Source organism: Rattus norvegicus, chromosome 9 (genome assembly GCF_036323735.1).
Source record: "Rattus norvegicus strain BN/NHsdMcwi chromosome 9, GRCr8, whole genome shotgun sequence".
NCBI classification, from domain to species: Eukaryota; Metazoa; Chordata; class Mammalia; order Rodentia; family Muridae; genus Rattus; species Rattus norvegicus.
This window is the reverse complement of record NC_086027.1, coordinates 53,794,252-53,811,287: the sequence shown is the minus strand read 5'-3', so window position 1 is coordinate 53,811,287 and position 17,036 is coordinate 53,794,252. Positions and strand designations below refer to the sequence as shown.

General features: G+C 39.8%; 3 protein-coding genes across 17 annotated transcripts in view; 1 reads left to right on the top strand and 2 right to left on the bottom strand.

Moving 5' to 3' along the window:
* Ercc5 (ERCC excision repair 5, endonuclease) overlaps nt 1–9,817 on the bottom strand; it is a 45,141-nt gene extending 35,324 nt beyond the window's left edge. For 5 of the 8 annotated variants that reach the window (XM_017596798.3, XM_017596799.3, XM_017596800.3 and 2 more), the window contains exons 1-5: nt 9,589–9,727; nt 5,123–5,298; nt 4,012–4,127; nt 3,392–3,478; nt 1,291–1,351 (exon numbers count right to left, since the gene is read on the bottom strand). In XM_017596798.3, coding sequence (XP_017452287.2) covers nt 1,291–1,351; nt 3,392–3,478; nt 4,012–4,127; nt 5,123–5,298; nt 9,589–9,676 — 528 coding nt within the window. In that variant the 5' untranslated portion in view covers nt 9,677–9,727. Of the gene's footprint in view, nt 1–1,290; nt 1,352–3,391; nt 3,479–4,011; nt 4,128–5,122; nt 5,299–9,344 lie in introns of all 8 variants that reach the window. The other 3 variants (NM_001426998.1, XM_063266934.1, XM_039084555.2) reach the window with 3 other exon arrangements.
* A 17-nt stretch (nt 9,818–9,834) lies between these two features.
* Nucleotides 9,835–17,036, top strand: part of Poglut2 (protein O-glucosyltransferase 2) — a 52,970-nt gene continuing 45,768 nt past the window's right edge. The window contains exons 1-2 of one of the 2 annotated variants that reach the window (XM_063267167.1): nt 9,835–9,967; nt 11,886–11,969. The gene's annotated coding sequence lies outside the window, so the exon portion shown is untranslated. Of the gene's footprint in view, nt 9,968–10,021; nt 10,159–11,885; nt 11,970–17,036 lie in introns of those variants that run through there. The other variant, XM_063267166.1, reaches the window with a different exon arrangement.
* Bivm (basic, immunoglobulin-like variable motif containing) overlaps nt 14,163–17,036 on the bottom strand; it is a 36,241-nt gene continuing 33,367 nt past the window's right edge. For 6 of the 7 annotated variants that reach the window (XM_006244874.5, XM_017596228.3, XM_006244881.5 and 3 more), the window contains exons 9-10: nt 16,748–16,844; nt 14,168–15,798 (exon numbers count right to left, since the gene is read on the bottom strand). In XM_006244874.5, coding sequence (XP_006244936.1) covers nt 15,505–15,798; nt 16,748–16,844 — 391 coding nt within the window. In that variant the 3' untranslated portion in view covers nt 14,168–15,504. Of the gene's footprint in view, nt 15,799–16,747; nt 16,845–17,036 lie in introns of all 7 variants that reach the window. The other variant, NM_001305447.1, reaches the window with a different exon arrangement.

The window sequence follows — 17,036 nt, the reverse complement described above, 5'->3', positions numbered from 1 at the left end:
TATTCTGATATGGTATTCACGGTTCTGTCTTTCCAAAGTTATTCTCTATGCAATCAGTTTTTCTTGTTTTTATTAATTTCTGCTGATTTACTAAAAATTTCAAATTTTTATTAAAAAAAGAAAAATTTAAAAGACTACATTTCAAAAAAATATTATTACTATGCTGGCTAATTTATGTCAACTTGACACAAGCTAGAGGCATCTAAAAGGAAGGAACCTCTGTTGAGAATATTCTTAATTATTCATGGGGGAGGGGCCCAATCCTGTTTGAGTGCTGCTATACCTGGGCACTGCTATACCAGGTTGAGCCAGCTATAAGGAACAAGACAGTAAGCAGCAACCACCATCAACTCCTTCCTCCAGGTTTCTGTCTAGCTTGAGTTCCTATGCTGATTCCCCATTGTGATAAACTGTTAACCTGAAAGTGGAAGCCAAATAATGCTTTCAAGCCAAAAATGTAAATCTAAGTTAAAAAAAAAAAAAAAAAAACTTGTTCAAGAGCCAGGAGTAGTCGTGTAGTCATGCTTTATACTATAATTTTAGCACTTGAGAGACTGAAGCAGGAGGATTACAAGTTGTAGATGAGCCTAGGCTACTAAAAAGACCCTGTCTCAAAATAAACAAAAATCAAAAGTAGCAATCTGCGTAAATTCAGTGTTTAAAGACAGTACTCACTAATATGTGTGATGATAGCTTTATCACATGAGCAGTATTTTCTTGACATTCTGCCCTTGTAATACTTGAAAAAAACGTAGCCAAGAATGTGGTGTTGTAGAAAATATTTAATCTCATCGCTTCTCGGCCTTTTGGCTAAGATCAAGTGTAGAAAATATTTAATCTCAATCAGGGGCTTCTGCCATGCCTTTGACTATTCAGTTCCTAAATAAAAGACACACAGGACCTTTAAATTTATAGTAAGTCTTTACTAGCACTAATGCTGGGCAGATATCTATCCTCTATGCTATTAAAATCTATTTCCTATCAGTAACCTAACCCTAGCCCTAACCCTAACCCTAACCCTAACCCTAACCCTAACCCTAACCCTAACCCTAACCCTAACCCTAACTCTAGCCCTAGCCCTAACCCAATGCATGGATAAGTGTGGATTTTAAATATACATGTACATATACATCATATACATATGTGCAATCAGAAACACACATAGTTAAAGAGGCAGGTATCTTTACTTTCATTGGGAATTTTCATAAACCATCACACCTCATAAGGATTACTCATTTTCATCATTTCAAACGACAACACCCACTATGAATTCCCATGTTTTGTAAGTACCTGCAAAGCTTGCTTTTGATCCATTCTTGCTTGCCATTGCTTTTCATCTTCCTCTTCTGAACTGCAAGTCAAGAACATAATTTTAACATCTATGATTTTTAACAAATACTTAAAAACCTATTTCTTTAGCTCAAGGTCTGCAACAGTGAGCAGAATGAGGAGACTGTGACTCCAGGGTCTCACTGTCTGCTGAGGGGCACATGCAAGTAACTGCAATGTGAGCTCCGAACTGCTTCACAAGGAAGACAGGATGCTGAGGGAAGTTTAAGAGGAAATCACCTAAAACGCTTTCGACGGCATGGTAGCTTAAGTGGGGTTAAACCCCAAAGGCTCATACATTTGAACATTTGATACCTAATTGGTGAACTATTTATAAAGGATTAGGAGGTGTGGCCTTGGTCAAAGATCCATTTTACAGGGGTCAGGGTTTGAGACCATCCCCAGTGTACTCTACGCCTTCCACTAAGCTTCTGAGCATAAGTTCTCAGCTGTTTCTGCTGCTATGCCTGCATTCTGCCATAACAGAATGCCCTTTGGTCATGGTGCTTTACCATAGAAATATAAAAGTGATCAACACAGTCATGGAAGATTTCCAAAATCTCCTATTACCTTGGTGGGTTTGCACTGAATAAACAAAGGGCCCAAATGTAGGATATAAGGAAGGTACATGCAAGGAAGTGCTCTAAGTACACAAACTGAGTTCTACAGTATCTGGAAACAAGGAGAGGAAAAGTTGCCCCTGACAGTGAGTAGACCAGGGAATGAGGTTAAAGAAGAGTGATTAAAGGTCTGAAAGTCGATCCTGAAGAAATGACAAACTAGGCCAGGCATGGTAATACAGGTTTGTAACCCCAGCATTGGCAAGGCTACAGCAGAAGGACTGGACCTTCACACAACAAATTTCAGGCCACACTAGGATATAAATTGAGAATTTGTCATTTAAAAAAATGCAGGGGAAAAAAAAAAGCCAGGCGTTATAGCACATGACTGTAATCCCAGCCCCTGGGAGGCAAAGGCAGATGGATCTCTGTGCACTGGAAGCCAGCCTTGTCTACAAGGGAGTCCAGGATAGCCAAAGCTGGTTATACTGAGAAATCCTGCTCAAGAAAACAAAAACAAACAAACCAAAAAAAAATCCAGAAAAAAATATTATTAAGTTTTGTAAGAAGAAATCACAATATCAGAACGGAAGAGGACAAAGCTCACTGCGCTGGGAGGTGGGGAGTGGAGGCAAAGATGGGAAACAGATTCTTCAAGGATGAAACAGAAATAAATGTTAGCACTACTGAGATGGCTGAGAGGAGAGAGTGAGGACAACAATGGAGAGAAAGAAGACAGCCAGTACAAAAGCTACCTTGTTGCCAAGGAGCCCCTGGGAAGAGAGTGAGAGGCTAAGGTCAAAGAAAAACTGTCCAGACTTCTGGTCTACCAACACTTCACACAGACACCTTGAGGACTAACAGCCAGCAAAGACTCATGGAAAGACAGGAAAGGAACATCTAAGAAGGTGACAGGAATGCAGGTCAGCATGACATGGTAGCCACATGGATGCAGAAGCCATGTACACTGAGAAGTGCTAAGCGTCTGCCTGTCTAACAACACGGTAACTCTAAGTGGTAATTCAGCCAGGTGGTGAGAGAGATGAAAGGAAGCTAAGAAACAGGCAGAATCAGCCTGAGAACAAAAACATGTAAGTACAATATGAAGGGTGAGAGATACTGAGAGGCAATGGTTTGAGCATGGGTAGGGGCAGAGCAAGGGTAAAGTATAGGTACTTTAACCAAAAGTATCTGAAAAATGTTCTTATAGAAACCCAGTACTTTATTGTGTTTAAATATATAATTTTAAAACATAGGAGTTTAAACACAGATATTCTCTATGATTGGACAGCGGTCCTAGAAGTTAGAGATACTAAATGATAATCTCAGTGCAGGTAAGGATGCCCATTATAAATCAAGGAAGCCCTAGAGATCTCCCAATCTGAGATTATAGACATTTGATGCCCAGCTTTTTATGTGAGTGCAAGGCACAGATTTGGGGTCCTCATACTTGAGCCATTTCCCCAGCTCCAAAGTAATATTCCTTAGTAGTTACGTATTACCTATGTTTTTCTTCCTCTTGTAAAGGTGGCAAAACATAGATGTCATCCTCTCTTTGAACTTGAGTAAGACTGGGTAGCACTTCATTTCTGGAAATCACACATAATGGTCAACAAAATCATATGACATACATCTTGAGTCAATCCTCCTCTCTCACTGGTTATTCAAACCATGCTCAAGGACAGTAGCTGACAGTTCCTTGTCTGGATCTCCCCTCCCAGCCTGGGTTTCCCTAAGCTATTGTCACAACTAACAACCAAGTAGAGGGAAAGGGAAGCTCAGTAGAGCTGCTCACAGCCTTTGCCACACCCCTAGCTACAGTCAGGAAGGGCTCTATTGAAGTCAAGTTGGGTTGCAGTGAACCCCATAGGAGAGGACCTACCCAGCACATGTGAAGTCCTGTGTGGACTTCCCCAAAAATCTTAAAAACATATACATCAGTAAACTAGTTAGTTAAAAGAGGAAGCAATAGACAGTGCTTCTATCTCATTAGCCGCATTCTGCATCCCCAAGTCCGATGTTCTCTATCTGCTCGCTCCTCTCCTGACTCCCCCTATTGTTAACTGAGACAGAGAGAACAGCAGAGTCCAGCGAGTGTCTGCAGCCACTGTGGCCTTCTTGCCTTTTGCTTCTGAAGGCAGTTTTCAGAGCCTGTCTCTTCAGAAAGGTTTTCAGAAGCTTCTCTGTGGTTTTTCTCGAGTCAATGGATGCAGAATCCTTCTTCTGCCTTCTCTTTGCCTGTGACAATGAAGCACATGGGGTCTCAAGTCTAATGAGGTTTTTATCATCTGAAATTAGGGATAACAGTTGCTCTAGTGATTCCTTCTCACTGTGTCAGTAACCATAATCAGATTCTGTGCTGCACAGGGCACACAGAGCACTTTGCCTAAATATTACCTATAAACAACATATCTGGGAAGTTATTACCTATTCTCGGTTTCTTGTAAATATACTTTTATGCTACCAAGAATCTAGACACCATACAAATTATTCCAAAATTCGTTTGATATTATTTTTAAAATGTATTATTTGTACATACAATAATATTTTAATACAGTTATTTGGCTATCTGGAGTCTAACTTCTTGAGTTCTTTGTATACATTGGATATAAGCCCTCTATCAGATGTAGGATTGGTAAAGATCTTTTCCCAATCTGTTGGTTGCCGTTTTGTCCTAATGACAGTATCCTTTGCCTTACAGAAGCTTTGCAGTTTTATGAGGTCCCATTTGTCTATTGTTGATCTTAGAACATAAGCCTTTGGTGTTTTGTTTAGGAAATTTTCCCCAGTGCCCATGTAATCGAGATGCTTCCCCACTTTTTCTTCTATTAGTTTGAGTGTATCTGGTTTGATGTGGAGGTCCTTGATCCACTTGGACTCACCTTTGATCCCAGCATTCAGGAGGCAAAGGTAGGTGGATCTCTGAGCAGCTCTATACAATGAGTTCTGACAGCCAGGACTAGACAGAAACCCTTTCCTGAACTCCCCATCCCCCACAAAAGAAATAGAAATTCCATGCAGGCAGACTTACACAAATAGTAATAGATGCATATACATTTATGTATACAATAAAAATCAGATTGAAAGACGGCATGATTTGGAAGGAGATTGGGGAGGGATATATGAAAAAGTTTGGAGGAAGGAAAGGGAAGGGAGAAATGCTGTAACTGAATTTAATATTTTAAAAATTGCTACTGGTGTCTAAAGAGAAAATCAAATCACATGATATTTACCAAGGTCTGTTTCTTTAGCAGTGGAGCATCACCATCAAATACAAAAATAGGACGGATGCGGAAAAACAAGAGTTTGCAGAGCCGGTGGAATAATGTGAGAAGATGAGCATTTTCTATTGCATTTCCATGGCGATCTCGGACTCCTTTAAGTGCTTGGTTTAGCCAAATGCTAATATCTGGGAGAACCGGTAAAGGAAAACAGTTTGCAATTTTCAGCTTCATCCTCAAAACTTCAACATCCAAGATATGATATGGCCAAACAGAAAACATTAAACACATCATCATTTCTGTGAAGTTGAAAGACACCTGACCATAATAAAATCTACCCAAAGTCAGTGAACTTCTCTGGCTCCCTACTACTTTCCACATACTGAAATTTAAACTCATAGCCAGAGGCACCCCTTGAAAAGTCGAATGGCTCCTTCTGGTTTGCACCATAAGCCTCTGCTCTGGATCCCGAACCACTCAGACCTCACCCCAGTTGTAGATCAACTCCCCAGATACTCTGGCACATCTATTCTGACACATCCAGACTCACAGGTGAGACTCCAAACTCCGCCCCAATACCTGGTGTAACCAGGACACCCTGGACCCCCGGGGAAGCAGAGACTCGCCCTCCTTCTGGTGTGCACCTGTGCCAGGAGCAGAGCCTCTGCTCTGGAACCCAAAGCACTCAGCCAACACCCAAGTTGCAGCTCCCCCCAGGAGTTGTGACACATCCAGGATCACAGGAGGGACAGGCTCCATTTACAGACAGCCAGGCCAGTTAATACCAGAGGTAACCAGATGCCCATAGTAGAGTATAAGAACATAAGCAACAGAAACCAATACTACTTAGCAACATCACAAACCAGTTCTGTCTCCACAGAAAGCCCTGGATATGCCAATACACTTATAAAGCCTGATTCAGATCTAAATTCTCATCTCATGAAGATGATAGAAAACTTTAAGAATGACATAAATAACTCCCTTAAAGAAATACAAGAGAACACAGGTAAACAATTAGAAGCCCTAAAAGAGGAAACACATTAAATCCCTTAAAGAAATACAAGAGCTCTGTACTCAAATCCCATGGGGGAGAGAGCTAGACTCCCAGAAGTGCAGACAATCCTGAAAGCTCTGGGGAGACCAACACTTTTGCTCACATTCCTGGCACAAGAGGAACCTGCCTAGAGCCCTCTGGACACAGAAACCTAGGAGCAGTCAGGGACAGGATCCTTCCAGTCTCTGCCTGCGCCCAGAGCTGAAAGCCAATCACCAGGAGTGCTGACACACCTGAGAGCAGAGGTAAGACCACCACTTCTGCTCCCAGGGACCCTACTGGAGCCCTTAGAACACACAAACCCAGGATCAGTCTGGAACAGGACCCTTCCAGTTTCTGCCTGCACTGGGAGCTGACCCAGTCCCACAGCTCTCTGTACCTGGATCCCACTGGGAAAAAGCCAGTCTCCATGAGAGCTGACACATAGATAGGCTTACAGGAGGGTCAAGCACTGTCAGAGACAACGAGACCAGCTAAAACTAGAGACAACTAAATGGCAAGAGGTAAGCCAGAAACCTAAGCAACACAAACCAAGACTACTTGGAATCATCAGAACCCAATTCTCCTACCAAAGCAAATACTGGATATGCCAACACACTGGAAAATCAAGATTTGGATTTAAAAATCACATCTCATGATGATGATAGAGGACTTTAAATAACTCTCTTAGGACATAAATAACTTCCTTAAAGAAATACAAGCCTTCAAAGAGGAAACCTAAAAGTCCCTTAAAGAATTACGGAAAACACAACCAAACAGGAAAAGGAATTGAACAAAACGATCCAGGATCTAAAAATGGAAATAGAAACAATAAAAAAAATCACAAAGGGAGACAACCCTGGAGGTAAAAAACCTAACAAAGACATCAAGAGTCATCACCAACAGAATACAAGAGATGGAAGAGAGAATCTCAGGGCAGAAGATACCATAGAAAACATTGACACAACAGTCAAAGAAAGTGTAAAACGCAAAAACCTCCTAACCCAAAACATCCAGGAAATCCAGGACAAAATGAGAAGATCAAACCTAAGGATAATAGGTGTAGAACAGAGCGAAGATTCCTAACTTAAAGGAGTCAGTAAATTATCTTCAACAAAATTATAGAAGAAAACTTCCCTAACTTAAAGAAAGAGATGTCCATAAAAATACAAGAAGCTTACAGAACTCCAAATAGATTGGACCAGAAAAGAAACTCCTTCTGTCACATAATACTCAAAACACCAAATGCACAAAACAAAAAATATTAAAAAACAGTAAGGGAATAATGTCAAGTAACATATAAAGGCAGACCTATCAGAATTACACCAGACTTCTCACCAGAGACTATGAAAGCCAGAAGATCCTGGGTAGATGTCAGACTCTAAGAGAACACAAATGCCAGCCCAGGCTACTATATCCAGTAAAACTCTCAATTACCATAGATGGAGAAACCAAGATATTCCATGACAAAACCAAATTTACACAATATCTTTCCACAAATCGAGCCCTACGAGGGATAATAGATGGAAAACTCCAACACAAGGAGGGAAACTACACCCTAGGAAAAGTAAGAAAGTATTCTTCGTGCAACAAACCCAAAAGAAGAGAGACACACAAACATAATTCCACCCCAACAACAAAAATAACAGGAAACCACAACCACTATTGGATAATATCTCTTAACATCAGTGAACTCAATTTAATATCAAGCTTCAACACAAATGGGATAAAAATAAATTCCCTAAGGACTAGAAAAATTAAAGTATGAAGCAAAGTCAAAACTTGCTTTAGAGTTTAAACTCAAAGAACCAATAACATCTGAGAATAAAAGGGAATTTTCCTTAGTCCTGAAATTAGGTGACTGAAGACTATGTTAATCCAGATTGTCCCTGTGTTCGGTGAGGGTATTGTCTCCTTAATGCTGGTAATGCACTAACAGATGTTAAGGTCTATAATGAGAAGAAGCTAATCTGTTATTTCTTAATTTTTTTGAGACAAACATAAACTGTTTAAATAAGACACTCAGCTATCCACATGGTCTAAAACCCAAACAGTTTCTCTGGAAAAGCATGTAAATTACAAACCTGAGAAAATTGTGACTTATTTATTAGCAAACAACAAATTTCTAACACCTATTTTCAGATATCAGAATTCTCACGATGAAATATAGAAAATTAAATTACAGAAGTAGTTAGATTATTATGTGATATAGATGTGACTGGATGCAGACTCCTTTACAATTTTCTTTAAACGACCCATTATTTCAGAAAAGCTTAATAACCTCATAAACATAACTTCACACCCCAAATGGAACTCGGGCATTTACAGATCATCTACACAGCTTACTTTTCCTCTGACTTAACTTCCTAATTCTTTATAAGGGTTGGAAGAGAAAATAATATAAATCCTTGATAGTGTTATCAGTAATACTTTTTCTCAAAGATGAGTATGGAACTCTGGTGTGTCATACATACTAAGAAAGTGCTGTACCACTACTAAGCTGAAACCCTTTGATGAGAATTTAAGAGCTCCTCACTAAAAATTCTTTCATCCACTTATAATTAAGAAATCCTTAAACTGCAGTAACACCGAAAAACCACTGGGGTGCGTTTACAAAGCTCTTCGAATTACCCAACTTACTCTGTAAAGACTTGTAAGAGGAATTAATTTGTCATTGGTGTATTTGGCTTAAAAAGTGACTGTTTCCAATAGTGCAAGTTCTCCATTAATTATAAGCTGGGCATATAGTGAAGAACTGACCCATTAGTGGCCTCTTTGCTGTACCTTACCGAAAGACATGACATGCCACCCCCTACGGACACACATACAAGCATGCATGCACGCTCATCAACTATTTACAGGAACTCCGAGTTTTCATTAAGAAAATGGTGTAAAAAGTACCTTCTAAGCTAAAAGAAGCACTGTAAAACGGATCGTGGAACAGAAGAATGAAAACAAAATTTCAAAAATGGTGCCACATTTTCAAAATGGGAGAAAAACAAAACTCCAGTGACACAAAACTAAGAGTTCACACACCCATCACAGAAGCTGGAGGAAGCTAGTTCACTATACACCGTATTAATTTTTTTATTCCAACAAACAAGAGATAACTATTCAAGGGGGGGGGGGGTAGTCAGGAGCTCTTCCTTTTTTTCTCCACGCTGACCTCTCACACAAAATAACTTCTCAGGTTTACAGTACCAGAGCCTGACGCTATACCAGATTTCATCATTTAAATCTCCTTATTCTCCACAACTCTGTAGCCACTCTGCTGTGAGAACTAAAACACGGGGGACACAAAATGGGCCCGAATGAGGGCAGGCCTGCAAGCTGGATCGGAAGACAACCAAACAATTCCCAGCACCAGCTTCCGGACAAAGCCTAGTCACTGCGCAGGCGCCCGTCCCGCGCTCCTCCAGCGCTCAGCAGCCGCCTTTAAGGATACCCACGGCCAGCACCTTGCCCTCTAGCGCCTCCGGGCTGACCGGGCGGCCAGAGCACTCCAGCAACTTCCACAGCCCCTGCACTCCCATGGCGCAGGCGCTCTTAGCCGGATTCGCAGGGCCTTTGTTTCACTTTAGGATAAAGGACGCTCCGGGATCAAGCACACAGGGCCCCTCTACTCGTAGAGGGAACAGCTCTCCAGCTAGGATCCCGGGTCTCAGAGGCTTGAAAGAGAAACACCGCGCCGATTCACTTCCGGAGCGGACCTGGTCTCCCGGAAGAACGGCGGAATTTAAATATGGCGGCGGTGGGAGGAGCTGAAACGCTTCAGCCCAAAAGTTGGCACGCCTAAAAAGTACTGAGACGCAACACGGGAAACGGTAAAGCCAAGTCTGCCTCCTGTCGCGATTCATTTCTTCTGCTGACCACAGGAACTGAAACCTCTTGGCTTCCAAGTTAATGCGAGGGATGGGAGTCCCGCATTGACATTTGACTTATAAATCCCACGCCAGAGCAGCGTAGTGTGGCGATTCAATTTTGAATCAGTGCCTCTGTTCCACTGGCGCAAAAGGTATTTGCACATTGGCTTTCTTAGTGGAGTGAAGTCTCCTTTGTGCATTTTCGTTATCAGTCTTCCCATTGCCTCCCCAGCTTTGACGATTTGGTGCCAAGTAAAACGAGCAAAGAACAGAAAGATGAATCTTGACTTTTGTTTTTTTTAAGGCAAATATTTGCACAACATGCGGTAACTAGGTGGCAGTACCACGCAGTGCTTAACTTTGAATTTCCTCCAGCAACTGAAACTTTGATTTCCACAGTTGTGAGAAGTGACTTTGGGTACAGCCAGGAAAAGACACCGTACACTCATACTAAATCAAAAGCAGCCCTTTGCCTTATTATAGAGTTGGTTCTGTGGAGATAGCGTGTTTTCAGAATTTTTGCTCCATCACCTGTAAGCAGTACAAACAAATAATCCTTTACCGAGTAGAGTTAATGTGTGCAAAGCATTTGGCATACAATTGCTCAATTTTGATGTACAGTATTGTAATTACATTCAAACCCAGTAAAAAGATTGATAGGAAATAGTAGCCAGACGTGGTATCATAAATATCTGGGAGATAGGCAGGGATACCACAAGTTCAAGACTCACATGGTCTAGTCTAAGAAAAAAAGAGAGGGATAGAGGTAGATGATCTCTGAAAAGAATCACTTACAGCCGAAGTCTATCAGATTAAGTTTTTAAGATGATTTCTGAAAAGAATCATTTACAGCTGAAATCTATCAGATTAAGTTTTAGCAAAAATATATCTATGTCGAAACAATGGTTTACAGTAGCCATGTTTACTTGTCTTAATGCCAACTTATTTTCCACTGGGTATAAGTGTCACAAGTGCTTTTAGCATTTCCTCAATGTGTAAAATTATGGACTTTTGCATTTTAGTACAGCTGTATTTTACTGAAGGCAGTCTAATTGCCTGTTTAGTTTTTATCACTTCTAGCAATATAAACTTGTTGAAATTGGTATCAATTGATGACGGTTACACCCTTACTTTGTAGTACATAGTGGAAGTTCATAAATGTTGTTTAAATGACCTCTCAAGCCTCCCCGGGACATTTTACATTCTGTGGAAAAATATTTGGATTAGAGGTCATACAAATCATAGTTCAGATCTTATCTGGACCATAGAATTACTATGTATTCAGGTCAGTGTTCATTTTGAATTCAAAATTCACATGTTAAATGTAAGTACTTCAGAATGTGCCTGAATCCAAAGTGACTCTTAGAAACTGATCATCATAACAATAAGGCCATTAGGGGCCTAAGGGCACATGAACCAGAACTTAACAAAACCATTTCTGATCAGTGATAGATCACAAACATGTATGTCTAAGTCCACAGATGTGATTCCCCCATAGATATACAGAGAGACCATCAGAGTAGCTTCTAATCCAGGATAACTGCTATCCTAATAAAAAGAGGGAGTTGGAACATAAAGGGTGCCCACAAATGAAAGGTCATGTACAGAAAGAGTGACCATCTGCAAGTCCAAAATATAAGAAACCGAATGTGCCAAGACCTTGTCTTGGTCTATATAACTGTGAGGGGGAAAAAAAAAAAACTTGGTTTTAAACAACCCAAGTAATGATGAAAGTTCTAGCAAACGAAGAATCTCTACACTCCTAGGCAAGATGCTTCACTCATGAAAGCCTCGGTTTTAGATGTCACGTGTCACAACCACCAACTGCTAGGGCTGTTCTGATTTTCATATGAAAGTGTACGTTGTTGTTGTTATGCAGGTGAAGGCAGACACAAGATAAAACACAGCCTGTCAATGGATGAGGAGGAAGAAAGGCGGGGGACCGACGTTTTAGAAGGAAAAGGTAAAGCAGAAAGAAGCCACATGGAGGCAGACATAAACGACCCTTGCCATGCATCCCTGCATAGATGCAGGTTGTTGTGAATATTTCTTAAGGGATGGATTTCTATAGGTTAATTTATCATATCTAGGTAGGCGGTTTATATCCTTATATAAATTGTTGTGAGTTTATTGTGTGGATGCATTATGGACTGAAAATTTAACATATAAATCTGATTGATAAAAATATTGAGTCCTAATTTCACCCGATTTTGGAGTTTATACCTCAACTACCAAGGGGCAGTTGTTGGAAGTGTGAGCAGAGTTGGTGGCAGGGAGCCTCGATAGGCCAACCCATGCTGGACTTCTACAACCCTGATTTTACCAGTTAGGTAGAACCAGAGAGTCCGTGGCTAGCGGAGAGCCTCCGGGAGAGATACTAACCAGAGATAAATTATGGTTAGTTCCACATGGCCCCATGGGTACCAGAACTAATGCAGGGACCAAAGTGGCAAGGTGCCATGCTGGAACGGCCCCACAGACTGCCTGGGTCAGTGAGTGCTTGGGTGCAGCATGGAGCCAATGAGATAAAAGTACCCCGCAACGTCATGCGGCCCTACGGGCACCGATGCCAGTGCCAGGATAAAAAGTTCAGGCATTTTTTAATATTTACTGGGACATGAAACCACCTAGAAAGTGATGGCATTAGAGCATGGCTTTCGTTTTGTTTTTATTTTTAACTGAAAGATTGGCAGGGTAGAAATGCTGAGTGAAATTGATTTAAAGACTATCATAGATCGGGGAGTGGTTGCCTATGCTCATTCTATGTCTGAAACAAAGCAACTTGAGAGACATTTCAGTTGCTATACCTGCTTGATATGATGGGATATACCCCTGTAACTGTAATAGTGGATAAAGAAATACAAGATTTTTTTTTTAATTTCTGAGAGCTGGATATAAACAGCCGCTGTACCCATTTGAATATTAGGAATGTTTTTAAAGCCAGAGTGGTATGTTTTGAATATGAAATGCTTTTGAAAGGAAAACAGCTAAGAAGTGTTTACATAAATTTACTCTTTGTAAGGATTAACAGGCTCTATAAATGTGGTGGTTTCAACATACTTGGCCCATGGGAAGCTGTATTAGGAGGGTGGCCTTGTTAGAGGGTGGGCTTTGTGGTCCTATTCTCAAGCTCTTCCTGGTGTGGAAGATTGTCCCCTCCTGGCTGCCGTCTGATCAGGATGTAGAATTCTCAGCTACTTCTCCAGTATGATGTCAGCCTGCAGGTTGCCATGCTGATAACAGACTAATCAATTAAAAACACATTTTCTTTTTTTTTTTTTTTTTTTTTCCCGGTTCTTTTTTTTCGGAGCTGGGGACCGAACCCAGGGCCTTGCGCTTCCTAGGTAAGCGCTCTACCACTGAGCTAAATCCCCAGCCCTTAAAAACACATTTTCAAAATAATAATTATAGCAAGCACTTACATAGCTTTCCTGACCTTCAACTACTATTATAAATACCATACTCATTAGCATATCCGCTCTTGCAAACCACTATCAAAGAGGACATAATCTCACAGGTGAGACAGTATTCTTCATTAGAAGATCTATGAAGATTCCTAAGACGGGTTGATTAACAAGTCAAATAGGACAGGAATATTAGTAGTTTTCAAAAAGAACTATGTGGGAACTCTTACCCTGAAAAAAACTCCAACTGAATTCAAACATTCTGTGCTCTAAGTAACTTTTAAATTTGTAAGCTTAAGTCTTAAGTGGTCATATGTCTGTCAGTGTTTTTAATAAAGCATATGATTAATATACAGGAAATAACTCATCTTATTTTCCCAGCTGTTACTTTGTTCTTAAGGTTTATATTTTATTTGTATTCTTTCTTCCTAGCTCTTCAAACCTATTTCTTTGAAATATCCAATTGAACTATTAAAAAACAGTTTATATTGAAAATACACTTGAATCACAAAAATTCCAACCTCGTTTTTTTTCAAACTAATATCATAAAATGTCCAAATCATGTTGTGAAGTTTTAGAGTCAGTGTTCAAGTACTTGAAAAGTAGTAAGCATGGATTGGAAGTCATTGTTTCAGTGATTATAAAAACTGTAAGATGTTTCTTATAACACTAATTACATGAAATTAACAAATTATCATGTGCTTCACAGTTACAAGGATACATCCTAACTTAAACACAGACATTAAAATTCATAGGATTAAAAGTAGAAAACAAATCTTTATTTGATGAAAACATTTTCAAATTTCCAGTGTGAAGTAACAAAAATCAACAACCTACAAATCTTTCAGTCCTTTACATTTCAAGCTAAATAATCTCTTCAGAAACAGGACCATTTTGTAATTCTGTAGGCTAAACATATATGCATGGATAAATGGATATAAAATTCAAGAGAAAAATGAATTTTGTTTAAAAAGTCAAAACCTTCCTTTTTATTGCAATATGGTTCCAACATACTCAGAACCTTGTAATCACCAAGTTACTGATTTGAACCCTGGAGTGAACTTATGACAGGAAAGAACAGTATCACAGACGTCTATGAGTCACACCTTGGCAGCAAAAGGAAAACAGCAGCTAAAGAGGAGCTCAAGTATTGAAATCACACTTCCAAAATTTTTAACACACACTTCAAATACCTAATTGCTTGGATGTTTCACAAAAGGAAACGGCTCAGAATTTAGAATACAAAGTTGTCCTCAGAGTGAGCTGGACACTGCCAACACGTCTTCAGTGCTGTTGCTAACAGATGACTCCATTAAGAGACAAGTCAAAGGTGACATCTCACTGCACATATTACCATGGATACAGAAACCTTGGACTGTAACTATATCCCTAAAACAAGGTTTGTTCTAGAACATCACTCAAGACCTATTCTTGTAACTATTTCACAGCCACGTGCCAAGTCAAGAGTATCAGGACCAATGACCTATGTCACCCATCTGCACCTATAGAAAAAGTCAGTTTCTTGAATATTTTCTGCTTCTTTTTGGAGAATCCTGAGACAGTTATTCAGGAAAGCAAAGATGTGGGGTGGATACTGTTAGCACTGAAAGAACAAATAGACTAGAAAGATAATTTTAAATTAGTTTTAACTATAAGCAAAAACCAGACCTTGACTGCCCCCATTTTTTAAGGACAGATGGTGCCATAGGAATCAAAGTATCCGAAATAAATGACTAGGGATCAAGTTTCAATAAATCACTTCATGCTTAAGTAGTTTTGAGTTTTGATGCTATTAAATGTATTTGTGGTTTTGCTTTGAAGCAGTTTTGATTGTGTTGGATTTTGTGAAACCCTTTATCTACATTGCTTATCTACTTTTAACGTTAGAAGGGCAGAAATCTGTTCTTACCTGTTTGTATAATTTGAAGCCACCCATAGTAATCCTAAGTAGGCTTTAACTAGAGAACTACAGGGTATGCTTTGTACCACAAAATCTGTTCCTATTGATAGACTTAATAAAACCATCTGATGGCTTAATGCAGTCCTGTACATAACAGCTATGTGGGTGACATCAGCGATTAAGTTTTGGCATGGTCAGTCATTGCCATTGTAATCTCTATAGCTGTGGTAGCCACTGTTCCTTCTCTCGTGGATGCCAGACACCTTCTTCCATGCTGAGTCCTGGTGGAAACTAGCACTGAAGGACCTGCCCAGACGCCCATACTGCTTCTTAGAAATATTGTCCTCACTCTCAGATTTGGCAATTCCCAGGACATGTGTGGGAGGTTGTGATTCTTGTGTAATGGTTCCAAATGGAAAGTTCCAAAAGCCAAATCTTTGCCAACTGAGTCTCTGGAATGCTATGATGCAATGCAAATTTCCTCCAACCTGAGAAGGAAAAAAAAGATGAGGATAATAAAGAGAAAATAAGTTTGTAAGTTTGTGGGGTCCTTATTGACTCCCTTGGGATGATGGTGTTTTTCTTTCACATGTCTGAAAACACTACTTTTCTATTCTGCTTTTTGCAGAGCTCACTAAATACTCACCATTCCTAACAGCTGCCTTTATATAACAGACCCCTAGGGACCAGAGCACTCGTATCCCAGATGCCTCTCCACAGCCTAGAACATAGTCACATCTTCATAACTCCTGACCCACAAATTAAGATCATGCTTTTCCTTTTCTGTATGTGTAGTCTCCTCTCCTCCATTCTACTAAAATCTTATCCTATCCCCTCCCATGTGTGTGTGTGTGTGTGTATGTGTACACACAAGACTTTTGAGACATTATATCAATAGTTTAAGATAGCATGAAAATCCTCTCAACTAAGAGATAAGACTACAAGCATGTGCTACCACTCCCAGCTTCATTTATAGCAAAATGTTGCCTACTCAATCTATATTATATCTGTTTTTGAAAGCTTCTTTCTGTAGTCATGCTTAAACACCTGGCTCTGCCTCATGACCACAATTTACTGAACTTGGGCCAAGACCATGGAACTAAACCAAGGCATCTCAATCTACAACTGGAAATAAATTATCCATTGAAAGTTATTGTGCAAGAAATTTAAATTCAGATAAAGTACCGAGTATCACAGAGCCTACATAAGAGTGATTAGCATTCTAAGCCACTTGGTTTCTACCATTACTGCAGTACTAGCTATCATTTCGTTATGACTATCCTTAGCTGGGAGTTTAAAGTTAGCCTAAATCCTTAAAATAATGTTACTTTTCTGACTATGGTAGTTTGAACTTGGCTTCTGTTATTTACCAAAACAAGATTAGTAATAAAACACTGCATTCTGGTCATTCAACTTCCAATGTAGTAATATTCTTACCTTCTTTGTTTTCCGGAATTGCAGTCCCCTCTCTAGATGTCGGATATCTAAGAATTCTGGATTTTGAGTGTTTAGATCAGTGACAATATCTGCCCATCTATAGTAAGAAAGAGGACAGTTTTCTTTAAGTCCAAAATACCACTGTAATAAAGCTTTTTCCATGAGCAAGCTCCCACAATGATTGGTGATTATTCTCTTAGGTCAGCATTGTTCCATCAACTGGCTTTTAAAAGCTTCATTTTTGTGAGTGACAGTTGTGGTTATCAAATTACTGTCAATGTTCTCAGCT